At 41.2% G+C, this 16221-nt stretch overlaps 1 protein-coding gene across 2 annotated transcripts in view; it reads right to left on the bottom strand.

The window, feature by feature from the left end:
• The window catches only part of trpc7b (transient receptor potential cation channel, subfamily C, member 7b), a 54058-nt gene extending 38122 nt beyond the window's left edge, over positions 1-15936 (bottom strand). Inside the window, exons 1-2 of one of the 2 annotated variants that reach the window (XM_008278327.1) lie at positions 15449-15936; positions 8970-9732 (exon numbers count right to left, since the gene is read on the bottom strand). In XM_008278327.1, coding sequence (XP_008276549.1) covers positions 8970-9732; positions 15449-15936 — 1251 coding nt within the window. Of the gene's footprint in view, positions 1-8969; positions 9733-11717; positions 11777-15448 lie in introns of those variants that run through there. The other variant, XM_008278328.1, reaches the window with a different exon arrangement.
• Positions 15937-16221: the final 285 nt, after the last annotated feature.

Here is a 16221-nt window from a genome sequence, read left to right as displayed (position 1 = left end):
GTTCTCACATCATGCATTTTGGTTCTCAATCAAACTATCAACCAACACTCTTTGTGTGTCCTGTCTTCCCGCTATGCCGTCTTACAGAAGTTGGCGATTGGCTGTCAACTCACCTGACATCTGTCTGCCTGCAAAATCACCTCCACCTCCTCTGTCACCTCCACAGTCATATGTATACAGTTTAATATCTCTTGACTGTTGCCCCTTAAGGTTTGAAATGGCGTTTCCTGCCTTTTACACGACAACTGACAACATCACAGGCACAGTTATTCCCATTTGCAATTCTAATATGGCTTGAGTGCACAGAAATGGAAAGGGTGAGGCTGTGATATGGTTCTTGACCTTTCCATTTTGAAACATTGCCCACTTGTCTTTGTCAAAAATAAAAAAATGTATCCCATAATACAGCACATAAATCAGCAGAAACAGGAGTCAAAGGTACAAGAGAATGCATTTAACCCCCAAACACTCTGTCCTGTGAGTACAAATGCTGAATTTTAAGATACCAGCACCACAGCGACAATAGCAGCAGCAGTGGCTCCTTATATTGGAACAGGACTGTGTGGTTTCTAACATATTTGGTCATATATGACAGAACATACTTGCTGAACCACTATGTGTTGCACACTGTTTTAACCATAACAGTACAATGAACAAAAAGCTTTAAGTGTTTTTAGGGGGGTGGCAAATGTTAGGGGGGGTTGAACCCAAAACAACTGACGGAAGGGATCCACACACTTGCATTTTATCAATCTGAATTTAGAAACAAATAAATAATAAAAACAGAGTTTGCTAAAAAGGGGATCCAGGATATCCTTGACTTTGTTGGGTTTCATGTACATTTTTTGTAGTGTCTAAATTACAGATGAAAGTCTCCATAATTAACAATGCTGTGGGACCATAATATCTATATTAGTTAGGTTATTAACTCTTAGCTATATCAGTACACCAGTTAGCTTATTCTTCATGATTAATAACAGTGTAGGGTATCAGCCTTAATTTGTGTTGTAGTCAGGTAAAGCAATATTTTATTTAACTTCTATAGGTTACTTTGACACAGTGGCTGTTGAATTGAATGTGCTTTATAAAATAAAATTAAAAAAAGAAACAAACTAAAAACTAGACTTCACTATTATATCTTGCATGCTTAGTATCTTTGTTTGTTTGAATTTGTGTTTATTGTTTAATTTACTGTAAAGCACTTTGTAGCTTTGTTTTTCAAAAGTTACTATACAAATAAAATCTAAATAATAATTATTTTTAATATTTTATGCATACTTTGATATTGCACATACAAAACTAAACGGTAACCCCTTAAAATTTAAATGAAAACCACAATATTCAAAGTTGTCTGCTTCACTAGAAAGACCAAAAAGTAAAAAGTAAATGAGGTGTCAAAAAAATACACCACACAGATTGGAAGAAGAGAGAAGACAGAAGGTCATTTCATTCTTTCACCCAACATTGAACATTATTGGCTTGTTAGGTGAGAGAAAGCAAAGGGATGTCATAGTTAAGAAGAGTAATAGAAGAGGTAATGGTCCAGTCTGTTACACTCTCTTAAGAATATTCACATAATGACAATTGATGGATACACATTCTCACTGAAAGAAAAAAAAAAAAAAGCCTAATGAGCAATAATAGTCACCTGATTGGAATTTAAACCACAGTAAGTAAAACAAATGGTACAAATCAAAGCAAATGCCAGCTGAAGAACAGGAGCAGGAGTGTTTACAGATTATTCTGAAGTGGTTAACCTCAGTACTAACCTTATAGTCACAGTACATGAAAAACCTAAATTCCCTGCTTTTGTACTTGCAGAGTTCGCTACCCGCTGACAGTAGACGTACACAGTGTAAAATCAGCTGAATTGGTCCCTTCAATAATCGCTTCAATAACCCCTTGCCCTTCCTTCTCATGGCCCCCACAGTTCACTTCTCATTTCCACCGACCTCCCCTCGGCCTCCTGCCTCATTCTGTTCGACAACAGTTGGTTGAGCACGGATGCAGGCAGCAGACTGGGGCTTCTGGCAGGTTTAGAGTCTCTAAGGAATGATGCTCATTATGCATTCACCACCATGTCGGGGCTGTATTCAAGCAAACCATTACAGTGTGTTGGAGCAAAAACTTTTACAGAGTCTTCCCAATAAAATAATTAGCATTCAGCTCAGAGGGAAATTATCAGCTCTGCTCTCACTTTAATCTTTCTGCAAGCAGGTATAAACTGGAACACGTACATATGCGTGTGGATTGTATTTTGTACATGTACTGATCACGAGCATCATTTACATTCCTCCAACGTCTGACCTTTTTAGTGAAGGATATTTCTTTCTGGCATGACTTGGACCGTGTCTGTCCTGAATATAAAATTTGTGGAGCCCGTGTGATCATCCCTAGATTCTACAATTTGTTCCATGATGCTTGGAAAAAAAATGAAACCGAGAGGCGTGTTAGATAAGTCTGCTCAGACAACTCATCACTATCTGTAATTTAAAAAGTAAATTCTGGGCATCAAGCGATAGCATCTGTTGGCCCTTTGGGGACAAGACAGAAAAAGAAGCATTTGGTGAATTTTTCCTTTAGGCTCCTAGGTGCGAGAGATAAATTACAGTGTCATATCTGTTCATACACACAGGCATAGACAAGACTTCAGTGTTCAGTGAAGTACATGTAAAACAACGTTTTTTAAAAAATCGATTGTTTTCACATCGTAAAACATACATCACGAACATACGTGAAATGCTACACACATATGTGAAAATCCAATCACAATTCAAGCTATGTGGTTTTTTGCCTCAGGAGCTGAGATTAAGGGATGGGAATGATGTTGTGAGATTGAAACTGGAGACAGAGTGGTGTGACACAGAGTGAGAACGGTTACAGATGAGTGAACTGAAGGGGGACATGAGCCAAACTGGGAAGGAGGGAGGGAGAGAGAGGGGAGAGGATGTAAGATGGAGGGATGAGAAGAAAAGAAAGATTGTATTACTGTGCTTCAGTGTACATTCACCACCATCATTTTAACTCTTTTTCATGTTATCTCTTGCTGTCTTTTGTCCTAGTTTCTCACAAAATCCCTATATTGAAGTTAAGCCAAAAATGGAGTGATAGAAGGCAAAAATGTAAGTAAAAGTGAAACCACACTCTGCTTCCTTATGGTACCTTCTCTAATGCTGTCTCAGGGTTTTTTGAAAGCTGTGTGTACATGTGTCCAGAGGCCTGAATGAGAAATTAATGGGCTGTCTTGAAAAGTAACATGTTTGAAGATAAATGTGTTAGTGACGTCCTATAGCAGCAAGCCAAAGGCACATCATCCAACATGCAGCACTCTTCTGTCTGCACTGACACGTTGTGTATTTGTGCCAGTAGGTATAAAAGTAGTGCTTGCTTGCACTTGACAGTTTGCACATGTATTGTCATCATATTTTCTGCATATATAAGCTGTGGTCTACACTCCATTCTGACTGTATGTACCCAGTTAATATACCAATCGTTAGCAGTTAGTATTAACACTTGAACAAAGCAAAAAGCAATGAGTTATAGAGGTATTGTAAATTCAAGAGCTGTGCAAGTAATATTTCTTAGTTTATAGTGGTGATAGCTACAACTTAAAATCATTGGGGGTTTACCCTCTGGAGTCTATCCCAGCTGACTTAGGGTGAAGGCAGGGGACACCCTGGACAGGTCACCAGTCTATCACAGGGCTACACTCAGAGACAGACAACCAAGCACACTCACATTCACACCTACGGACAATTTAGAATCACCAATTAATCTCAACATGTTTTTAGACTGTGTGGCAGGAAGCCGGAGAACCCGGAGAGAACCCACGCTGCACGGGGAGAACATGCAAACTCCACGCAGAAAGATCCCGAGTGTCCTCACCGGGACACGAACCGGCGACCGTCTTGCTGCGAGGCAACGGTGCTCACCACCGCACCAGCACATTATTGTGGGAAATTGGTTGCATTGAGGACAACGGTGGCCTGAAACAAATACTTCATGCTCAGGGAACTGACTAGCAATGTGAATGACAAAAACCACAACTTAGTTTCTGTTCTGTTATTATTCTCATGGATGGCCTTCTTGCCGCAGTCTTTGAGCCAGACTGTCACAGTGGCTGGTGGTCTATTGTGTATTTGTCTGCTGGGGAAAATATCCCACCACTGAAATATGAATATTAGAGTCTAAATAATGCTCAGTTCAGAACACCACACAGAAACAATGAGGAAACAGACGTGTTGTGAGTGAAGGAGAATGGCACTATGGGTACAGGATGTCACAGAGGCTCACTGACGAGCCAACACACTCAACTCCCAAATCTCAACAACATATTGCGCATCAAACAAGCCAATTGCTTCATTCAGCTCCTTTCAGGATGCCAGCTTTGAAACAGAGATGAAAGGAAACAAATTAAATCAGAATTAAATCACCAGGTAAACTCTACAAGACCACTTCACTTGTGGACTCAGGTCAGCCCTCATTATAAATTATATGAAAGGATTTTTTCAGGATTGTGAGCTTATTCGCTTTCTCCCAAAAGGGTTAAATGAGAGGATCATTACAGGTCTCATGTCTCTCTGTTAAATATGAAGCTATCGAGTGCTTGTGTGCTTTCTACACTTCTATATGGCACGGTTTAGCATCACTGTTGAATATTGCCTGTGTGAGATCTTTCTAGGCGCTTGGGTGTCATAAAGGTGGCATTAAATGAAAATAGCATTGCTCCATTTGTTCACTTTTTTTCTCAGCAACATGATATCTTAATCGATGCACTAACTTTTACTTGCTGTGTTTAATTGCCCCATATAAAATATGAATGATTAGGGTTATTGGCACACCGTCTTAACATTATTTGATATTTTAAAGTAATGAGAAGATGATGTGTAGAGGGACAGGGAGACAAATAAAGAGAGAAGGCTGAGTGGCGATAATGAGATGGTAATGAGACAGATGAGCTCCAACACAACTCAGGTCCCTCAGGTGAGCCCTTCTCATTAACTTGTCTGGAGACAGGGAGCAGAATGACAAGCAGAAAGGCTGAATATCAAACACAAATATGGGCAGAAAGCAGATGGAACTGATGAATAAGGACAGAGTGTTATGGGGAGAAAATAAAGGTACACATGGGTGGACAAACTCAGCTCAAATAATAAATATAAATAAACTCTGAGATGGAAATTGTAACATTTTCAGACTATTGCTGTCTGATTGGTCCAATTATCTGATCATGCTCTCCACAATAACGATCTCATGAGTCAGCCAATCAGCAAACAAATTACATGTTTCAAGTATGGTTAATAGAAAAACATAAAACTAAGCAATAGTTTGAATGTGGCTGCATTTGTTGGTTCTCATTGACGAATAAAAATAACTCCACATCACTATCTTCCAGGCAGCCAGAGGCACAAGCCATTTATCCACGCATTGCATGGTAGCCTTGAATGTTTAAGAGGTGGTGAGATAGCAGTTTGAAATAACAGGGTTGGCAGAGACCTCTGCTGTATTAGCATAAGGAAGCATATTTATAAAGAAAATATACCTATGGAATCGCCAGCGAAGGAAAAATATGTGTACTTTTCAGTCTGAATGGCACCAAGAGAATAATTATTTTCAAGCACGTATTGTACTGAGCAGGCTCATCTATTTCCCATGATGTCTGTGGACAAGGTCTGCACTAATGCAGGATACTGCAATGAGAACAACTTGCCCTGTGTGACTCATAAAACTGAAGGCCAAGATGAAGGCATTCAGCAATACCATCATCAACATCTTCAAGGATAACAGTCATATTGGTGAAATCAAATCAAAGTGTTATGAGGCAAGTTTACTGATTTGATAGCTGATGTCCAAATATCTGTCTGGAATTCATAAGGTTGTGGGGAAAAGTACATTTAGAACAAGTGAAACTGCGTAGGCCGTTGTGCACGAGACTGGAAGTCTATTGTTTATGAAATGAAAATTAAAGCAGTTAGTTTCATCTCAAGGGATGAGATGTACTGAGTTTGGAATGTATACAAATTGTGACTGTTGTGAAGCAGTTGTCTGGGTTTTGTGATGGTATTTTACAAACTTGAATTTAACTCTTTAGTTGGGTGTTTATAAGGGCCTGCAACTACCTACATGGCCACTGATCTCACTGTATTGCTGTATACACTACGTGTACTGGACAGTTACAGTACTAAAAGATAAACTGAAAGAATGTCACAGCAAAAACATTGAGGCAATAAACTATATAACTTGTTACCATTTGCTAAATAGGCTAAATCTACATGTTTTTTGGTTCGAAGTGAAAGAAAAGGATAATTCACAGTTAAGCAATTTTTTTTGTACTATTAACTAATTTTATTTAATTGAAAAGTCTGAACCCCAAAACCCACAGCAAGTTTAAAAAACATGTTGTCAGGGAAGTATGTCATTTATCAGAGCCAGAAACAATGTTTGTAGCACCTGTGGACACTTGTTAAAATCATTTTATTCTTTTTTTTTTTTTTTTTTTTTTAATAATTTTTGGCAATACAACTGTGGGATAATGCACAGAAGTAATTTTTGAGTTCTCTCTCCTTCACCTGATGGTTATACTGTAGATAGAAAGAGGTGCAGGATGTTATATTGCAGTGGAAAAATGAGGCAGTGGGTAAAAATGTGACAGGAACATAAAACACCCAGAAACTGCTTGGAGTTCAGAATGTAAACTTCTGTTTCCTATAAATTCTTGTAAAGTGTGATATGGGTTGTATGTGATTAAGAGTCTGCAGCTGTGTTTTGGTGGGCTAGTCTGAGTTAAAAGTACCATGAGCTGGTTTCTATGGCTACTCTGCCACTGGCACACTCAAATTAGGATCATATGATTTTACACAGTCATCAAAAAATTCTATTTACAAGCTTTTGCAAACATTTCCCAAAGTGTATTACACTGTAAAGCATTCTGATCACCAAAAATAGCTGAATTGTGATAATGGTTTTATGTAATTATCATAAGCGCACTTTTTTTTTTCAAGAGCAAGTTGCTGTAGAGGCTGCAAGGTGGAACAGTTGGTAGCACTGCACAGAAAGAAGGTTGCCGGTTCACGTCCCGGTGGGGGCACCGGAATCTTTCTGCGTGGAGTTTACATGTTCTCCCCGTGCAGCGTGGGTTCTCTCCGGGTTCTCCGGCTTCCTCCCACACAGTCCAAAAACATGCTGAGGTTAATTGGTGATTCTAAATTGTCCATAGGTGTGAATGTGAGTGTGCTTGGTTGTCTGTCTCTAAGTGTAGCCCTGTGATAGACTGGTGACCTGTCCAGGGTGTCCCCTGCCTTCGCCCTAAGTCGGGTGGGATAGGCTCCAGCGCCCCCACGATCCTCGTGAGGATTAAGCAGTGTATAGATAATGGATGGATGGAAGTTGCTGTAGGCCAACATCTGCCACACAGTGTATGAGATCAGGTCTGTTGTGCCACCAGCCCAAACCAATCAGCCTGCTTCAAGCGAGAAGGCAGCACACAGAGTTAAGCATTTAAATATTAAACACATCAAGAGTTTTCTCTAACACACACTGACATGTTTGAACACTGAACCATCACAACTAAACCGCAATCCTTCAACTAATCCTAACCTAAACCGATTTCTAAAATTAACCTACATGCCAAGTTTTATCCTCAAGATGTCACAGCACAGCAACAAGATGTGGCGAAGAGTCTAGAAACCTTCAGCACAGTACAAACAGCTCTTTCCAAAATGTCCTGACTTAGAAGTTTTAAACTCAATCCAGTCCTCAACCAGATAGCAATACAGGTACACTCACACAAACACAGTCATGTATTTTTGCACCACCAGCATGATCACTGAAGCCTGATGCAATTCATTGACTGTAGTCTATAAAATGCAATCTTTTCTGTCAGTTTAAGTGCACAAATATCGCTCAGATTTCCATCAAACAATAACGTGTTCCACTTTACGATTCTTACTTTGCCACAACCTGAGAAGAGATTGCATTGTTATCAGATAGAAATAAAAAGCTTCCAGTGTTCTGGGAAATCCATTCAAGATGAGAGTCATTGGAAGGAATAAGGTGAAACACTGGCAGAGACAGATCTGCACATTTTCCTCGGGCACTATTCACCCATTCCATCTGTACTCAGAGAAACATAAAGCTATAAAAAAAAAATATCCCAGCAGCAGGTGATAATGTCATTCATAGGGATGGAAAGAGACAGCACTTCTATATTGGAATTAGTTTCAAGTCGAATACCTGGATTCTTAAAGATCATTGGCCAATGAATCACTTATTGAATCTTTTATTTATATTCTCTTGCTGTTCTCTTTTAGTTCTTCTCCCGCAACAGCAAAGATGACGATGTTCATAACTGCATAAGATCTCAGCAATGCAGTGAAAAAAGCATGACAGAAATCTCTGAAATACATGTACAATGCAATATTTGATGGGGTTTACTCACAACAAGGAGAGAAGCTACAAGCCCGGTGTTTGAATATTTATTCACCATCTGACATTGTTAATTTAAGAACTTGCGACACTTTTAATAACTTGTGGAGGACGAGAGTTTGGCCTTTCTGTAACCTGCCAGACTTGATGACTGATAATAGCGTAACAATGAGTTCACGTCCGGAGTCGGAGTCAAATGTGATGAAGATAGATAAAAACTGTAGTATTTACCGTAGTTTCTACAAGTCCAACTTATCAGTTGGGTGAAGTTAGATAAGTTATATCTTTTGTTACACAAAGCAGTTAAAATGTGTTTTGTTCCTGCTCTGAGTGAAACACAAACTGTACATTTGCATGTGATGAGTGGGTTTGTACCTGGATTTATGTTTATATGACGATATTTTACATTTGTACAATAGCAGTTGTATGATTTGATGAATTTCTAAAAACTTTAATGCATCTGTGTTTCCTGAAGAGCAGAATTCCTTTCCTACACAAGTAAAAGTCATGTAATGAAGCAAAGAAAGCCAGTGAGACCTCCTCACCTTGAACTCTGTCTCAATGTTTGCCAATCTTGCCAGTTCGTTGCTGAGCTCGAGGGCAGTGAGGACAGGGTCTTCACTGCTGAGTGACAGGTAGGCTGCGCTGGCCAGGCCCTTATACGCATTCATCCTGGACCGAGAGTGACTGAACGAGTCCTTCTTTTGTTTCTCCACACACTCTAAACATTTACAGAAGTAGTCATGTGGCCTTTCTATGCGGGCCCCCTTCGTCAAAAGAATGTGGACAATCTCATACTCCTGGCAGTGAGCAGCCAGGATGATGGGCGTGACGTCATGCGAAAAACGTGTTCCATCTTCATCGTATGCATAAAAGTCATCGTCACGCATCTCCTGCTCCAGAGGGCTCAGAGCAAGTCGGAGACCCCCACCGAAAGCAGGGTGGCCGAGAATGGCTTCAACGATTCGAACGTACCCTTTAGAGATAGCCAAAAGCAGGCCATCCCCGATCCTGGCCAAGCCGTCCTTCTTCAGTAGCAGCTCAGTCACTTCCAGGTGCTCATTACCCACCGCCAGCTGCAAAGCATTCTGGCCCATGTAGTCCACGCAATTGAAGTTCAGGGTTTTGGACTCTTCCAGCATTTTGCGGACCACAGGAATGTTTCCGTATTCAGCAGCATCCATAAAACGCTCTTCCTCTGCAGTGAGCGCCGAGCCACGCTCATTGAACATATAGGCTGGGCCCCGCACTGCCTGGCGACGCCCCTTCTCCCTCAGCGTGGTGTGCCGGCGATGCATGGCCTCCATCCTGCAGACAGTAAAGGGGAAAGGAAACAGTGAAATGAGGCAACACAACAACAATTACCATGATGGAGACGGAGGGAGACAAAGAAGGCAGAGTCAGAGGAAGGAGTGATTAAGTAATGGAAGGAAAGAAAAGTGGAGAGCAAGAGGGCAAATGTTGGAGGAAAGAGGAAAAGACAGTATCTTTCGTTATATCTAGATATCTAGATCTAGATGCAGCCCTGACAGCCTCCTTGTGTGGAAGTTCTCTCTGGAAAAGGAATGGTCAAACACAATCAATGGTGCTTAACATAGACTTCTACCCTGACCTCAGCAAGCACCATCAAGGCATCTGTCATATATTTGGCCCTGGCTGGATCAATGAACCGCTACCAGTGTCGAAGCTCATTGCAGGGCCATCTCAGGTCAACAGCTCTGATTGGCAAGAAAGAGATGAAGCTGTCAGCTTAATTGACTCTGGCATGACGAATTCACGCTCTGCATCAGCAGTCCACCGAAGAAACTCCACTATCAGTGCTGAATCTGTCTTTATCTACCATCGCATGCACAGAAACAAAAATGAACATGTACCTCCTGTTCTATACAATGCCATAGTTTTTCTAAACGGAGCGGTGTCCCAGGTGACATGTTGTAGGAGCTTGCACAGAACCCCTCGTAATCACCCATGTTACTGCAAAATGGTTTTCATCAGAACTGTTGTGGTTAAACTATTGTATTTTCAGAACACAAAGATCTGCCACAATGGGTGTGTCTTTTGTATTGTCAGCACTGACCCACACAATGAAAAAAAAAAAAAAGCCTTGACGCTCCCCAGACACGGAAAAAAGAGCAAGAGCCAAGCTAGAGATACAAGCCTGAAGTGCTTTGAAAAAGCAGGAATTGGAAATTAGGAGTGGCCTTGGTGAAAAGTTATTGACCAGTACAGATTGATTTTCCACTATGAAATTACCAATTCAGACTTGAGATTTAATTTAGAAAACGCTGATGGTGGGTCATCCAGTGTAGAATCGGAACAGTTCTTATTGAGTGGGTTAAAAGGAAACCCACCTATTTGCAAGGCTGAATATCTTTGAAAACCACACTTGGTTAGTGCTGTCCACATAAAAGATTTCCAATATACTTCTGCTATTTTGTGTGTTATCCTCATTGGTGCAGTGACCTTACAAATGACAAGGGGTCCAGTTTCACAATAAGACCTGCCGCCACATTTAAAAACACAGAAAGCACACAAGTTCATTTGTAATTTGAGATATTTGTGTGTCTGTGTGTGTGTGTGTGTGTGTGTGTGTGTGTACAGAAGGCAGGACATAGAAGGAAAAGGTGAAAATGGAAATCTGTTCAAGGTAGAAGTACTCCCTGGGGGTGTCAAAGGATGTGGAACTGAGAAGATGAAGAGAGCTCACCAAGACAAATGTGTGTGTGTGTGTGTGTGTGTGTGTGTGTGTGTGTGTGAGAGAGAGAGAGAGAGAGAGAGAGAGAGAGAGAGAGAGCATATATTTGTCAGTGTACGATTAAAGGGTATAAAAGGTCTGTAGCTCTTGATTTTCGATTTACACAATCAGCTGTGTGTGCCTAAGGCTGCCAATCAATGTGAGAAGGCACAATCTCACTTTCTCTCACTCTCGCTCTCTCTTTCTCTCGCTCTCAATTTCTCTCACACACAAACTATGCATACAAAATGCGCACACATCCCACAGTCTGTAAAATGTAATGCAAACCGATGCAATAACCCTACAGCAAGTGCTACCTCTGTGAAGCTTATCATATTTTTTGTTGACTCCATCAGAAAAGTATTTGTTCCTTCAGGCCATAGTTTGTGCTGTTGATGTATTAGGATGCATTGTGCTGTAAGTTGCATATAATATCTTCTAACATTTCTCAATCCTCACAAAAATACGCGGACAAACACTGTCACAGACATGCTTGTCAGCATTGGTAAGATTCCTCATAAATGAAGGGACAGACTGGCTGCCAGCCCATTTAGATAACCTCATAGTCACATAATGAATTGCTATTTTCCATCCCTTTAGATCTCCACCACCATCCATCTTTGAGGGTTGGTGAGTCGGATCTGAAATAGAATTTACCTGCATCATTTCAATTCAAAATTACAGCCACACAAACAGGAGGAGGTAGACACAATGGAGACAGATGGGCAAAAATTGTCTGTGAGAAAAATGTGTTAGTAAAGAAGAAATTGTGTAAATGCATGTCGATTCCTTACCTCTGTTTATAGTGGTGTTCCTAATGCAAGACTAAAAGATTCGCTGCATTACACTTTTGCAAACAAGCCCAAAACAGATGCACTAAATGATGTTATGCCACAAAAACAAGAACTCCCACTGCCTCCTAAAACTAACAGCAGATACATCAGACTCTATTACATCTCACAAGCAATATCCTTTTGTCAACCTGTTCAAAATAAGCCCAATATTCACCCAATTTTAATCCCTGCGTTGGTTGACAAATACTGGGGGGAAAAAAGCCTCTTTCACATGCTGTATGTTTGAATTTTCTTGCTAACCATTTGTTAGTGCTACTTTATTTTAAAAGGTGTGCAAAAGGCTGACGTGACACAGAGCCATGACCATGACACGATGCCTGTGAGGAACATATAGAAGTCTTTATGAATTATTTATGTCAGTTGTCATTAAGTGTCATTTGGTCAACATGTAAACCAACAAATAAACCTAAAGAATTTCTTTAAGTTAGATCATTTGAGCTGCTATATTATGTTTATATCAGGTTATGCTATCTGTAGTAATGTTGAGTTGTCACAACAAAGATATCTAAAACATCAACTTTGCCTTAAAAACAGACTGAATGACACCTAATGGCAACATTCATACATGTTCATAGACTCCTTCATGTTCATGGCAGGTGTCATGTCAGCTTTATGCACATCCCTTCAACCCTATTCAGGACTTTTAGGGTTTTTTGGTCATTTGGTTTAGGTCACAGGTATTGTTTTTTTTATTTATGAAGATTTTTTTTTATTTTTTTAAATATAAAAAGAGGGACATTTGCCATGCATATGGAACCAAAAATACGTCAACTTGTCAGAAAATGTATTTAACATAGTATAAAAGTCTATAATGAATATCAACAAATATTTTGCACATATTCTTTCTTGGGGTCCAATGGACCCTGAAAGACCTTCTACGTATGGTAACATGAAAGTCCCCAATAGGGTTAAATGCTATCCATTTCTTTACCTCCACTCTATGATTCCACACTAAGTAGCATATTGCAAATTTATGCGAAGGGGATAGAGAGCAGATTGAACTTTAAATAATGGAGAATCAATGGGTTGTAAAAATGGGTCTTAATTCATGGTGGGATCACCAGTGGTGATAATCTTTTCACACTTTATTTGATTCTGTGTTAATGGACATGATTATATGCACTGTTTCCTAATCCTGAAGCCACAGACTGCAGTGCTTCAGCCATCACTGGGTCGACTTAGTTCTTTTTTTCATGCTGTATCCAAGTCAGAGCCTCCTGCAGATCTTTTAGAGTGCATGTCCAATCAAGCAGCTTCCTCTCCTACTAACAACAAAACTGTCAGAAAAAGGGGGAAAAAATGACAGTCTTCCACCATTTCTGCTGGTGATTCCAACACACGATAGCAGCTTGTTTTAAAATCCTTCCCATTCTAACCAAGGTTCTCAAACCACAGTTCTCTGACATCTCAGACACCTAATTGGCTCCAGTTTACTTAACTGAATTATGAGTCCAGTTTGAGTCACAGTGCTGTCACAGTCCAGATTTTGCAAACTTCACAGCTGATAGTTAAGTGTCATTTCTGTCAGCATACAATAGCTTCTTTCCATGAAATGAATATGGACAAATAGAAGGTGGTCATACAGCTTTGGCTGCTAGAATGATTACTGTAAGAACACTGGATCATGTGATGGGGATGCACAATAAAACTTTATACTGAAAATACCATAAAACAGCTTCCTCTGTCAGATTTTTGGCCATAAACTAAACTGTATAATCAATTTTCATTGTTTAGAAAGTCCTCTTCTTCACAGCTGAACTCTGTGTGGATGGTACGCTAAGTAATTTGTAATCAGTGCAAATAATCAATTTGGCAAGGTCATTTGGTGGTAAACTAGAGAAAATGAAAAGAAGAAGATGAGTCAGGTTTGAACCCAAACCTTGAGGATAATGAGTGAAAAATATGCTTCAACTCAGCAGGAATATTTACAAAACTGACTAAAGAGTTTGCACTTTATCAGTGCACAGACATGAACAGAATATTTGAGGAGTGTTACACTTTCAGCTCTCTCTTTGCCTTTATCAAAGACACACACACGGACACACACACACTCTTTCATGCAGCAAATTGCCAATTTTTAAGATCAAAGGTGAGTTGCTCACCATAATTTAGCAGTAATGAGAAACAGGCATGTTCACCCTTTCTTACAGGCTCTTTAACGCAATGCACGTTCACACACACACACACACACACACACACACACACACACACACACATATATACACACACATGGGTGTCCAAAATTTAGCCTGGCCAGGCATCAGTGGGAGCATACATGCTTCTTTTCCATGTAAGGCCTTTTTAAACTCAACAGTGGTGTATCAAAGAGGCAGACCATCCAAGATCAAAGACACAACCCTGAGCCCTGCCTTTCCCAGTGTCTGATAGCCAGAGCTAAGCTGGCAGCACTACATGAACAGCCATTATGTGTCATCATGTATGTCCAACTCTGTCTCTGTGGATGTTTCCTACATGGATGCAGCAGACTGCGCCCAAATAAATGGCCTTGTGAGCCTCTTTCCTCACAGTAAAGCAATTAAATACATTAGACAGTTGAGAAATGAATGGAACTACTCCATAATTTCAGAACACTCACACAAAACACACACATGCACACACACATAGACAGACTGTATCCGTGAGGGCTTTATGTGTAATAAGTGTGACATTGCTGGGATTGTACTGTGCAAGCCAATTTCTGTAGTGTGCTCCAGCTGAGCGTCACATAGTTTTAGCCCAGTGTTTTCTCCTTTACTCTGACACACACACACACCAAGAACACACACACACACACACACACACAGTCCCTGTTGTCTGCTGCTTATGCATTTATGTATTGGAACAATTCAAGATGCTTTTTCAATACAACGCAACACAACAAGGGCTACAGTGGAAAAACACAGTAATTCATTAAACTCACACACCCTTCAATTCCTCCAGCATGCATTCGATATACACACACATTCACAAGGGATACATCACGCTGCTGTCCACACACTCAGTCTGATAGAATGAGGGGGGAGGGACAAACAGAGAAGGCATCATTCCCTTATTGGAGAACTAATGATTAGGGTACCACTGCAGCACAAGTTAGGTTAAACAATGCAAAGCAACTTCTTTGTTAACAATCAATGCTTCTGTCTGCTAATCTCCTGCCCATGCACCTTGATGTCCTCCAAAGAATCAATGACACAGAGCAACTGGTTCAGTAAAAATCCTGGCTGCCACACTCCCCAAAACTGACCTCTACTTGTTGACATTCCAGGTGGATTAGGAGGTGCTCTTAGTTACATTCAACCAATAAGTACCCAGCATCCTCTTTGCATATCTGCAAAGTTTCTATACAAGCACATGGACTGTGAACAAGGCCGCAAAACTGGTCACTGGAGAGTCGAAATTAAAATTTGCAGGCTAAGAATCAACGAGGGGGACTCACGTTTGGCGGGATTCGGAGTTGAACTCGGTGTTTAATTGCTCAGCAGAGTAGTGGTTCCCGTAGTCCGAGAGCTCCGGAGTCCGCTGGAGTCTCTGTCCGCGGTGCTGAAAGCGCTCAGCGTCCGCCGCGCCTCGTCCTCTCCACTTGGAAAGCGGCTCATCGTAGTGGTCGTGCGCCTCATCTATCCGCACAGCCGGCCCGGAACGAAACGGAGAGCCGGCGTCCCCGGTGCGCCGGCGGAACTTTGGCGGCGTGAAGTGCGTGGAGTCCCCGAGTTCCCGGTTCTCTGGAGACGGGTGAAGACACTCCGGAGAGGCGAGGTAAGGCGGGTCCGTGTCCCCCAGCAGCGGAGAAGCAGAGGAGAAGAGGTCCAGGGGCCGCGTAGAGGAAGGAGATCCTCGGGGAAGACTGACAGACTGAGGCGGGGAGGGAGACTCGGAGAGACGCGCTCTCTCGCCGCTGTCGCTTTCTTCTCCCTCGTCAGACATTGGGAGAGTTCGCGTGGACCATATACTTGGAAATTATTTTAGCTATGTGACAGACATTTAGCGACGTTTGCCAAAGTTTCCCTTGCACAAGTTTCCTCTGAGCCGCGCAGCATCGATGATTCGAGCCTCCACCTTTACGCGAGAGTGCGCGCACTAATTAGAGAGCACCGAGAGTGCGCGCACAGGAAGCCAGCCCTTTACAAAATGGAAGGAAAGGAACAAGTGGCCACCAAACAGCAGCTGAACTTACATATTGCACTGTCCAACAAAAACTATTACAATTTA

The sequence above is a fragment of the Stegastes partitus genome, unplaced genomic scaffold, assembly GCF_000690725.1.
Source record: "Stegastes partitus isolate 25-593 unplaced genomic scaffold, Stegastes_partitus-1.0.2 Scaffold120, whole genome shotgun sequence".
In the NCBI taxonomy this organism is placed as follows: Eukaryota; Metazoa; Chordata; class Actinopteri; family Pomacentridae; genus Stegastes; species Stegastes partitus.
Note: the sequence above shows the minus strand (reverse complement) of the source record. Positions and strands in the feature narration are given on the sequence as shown.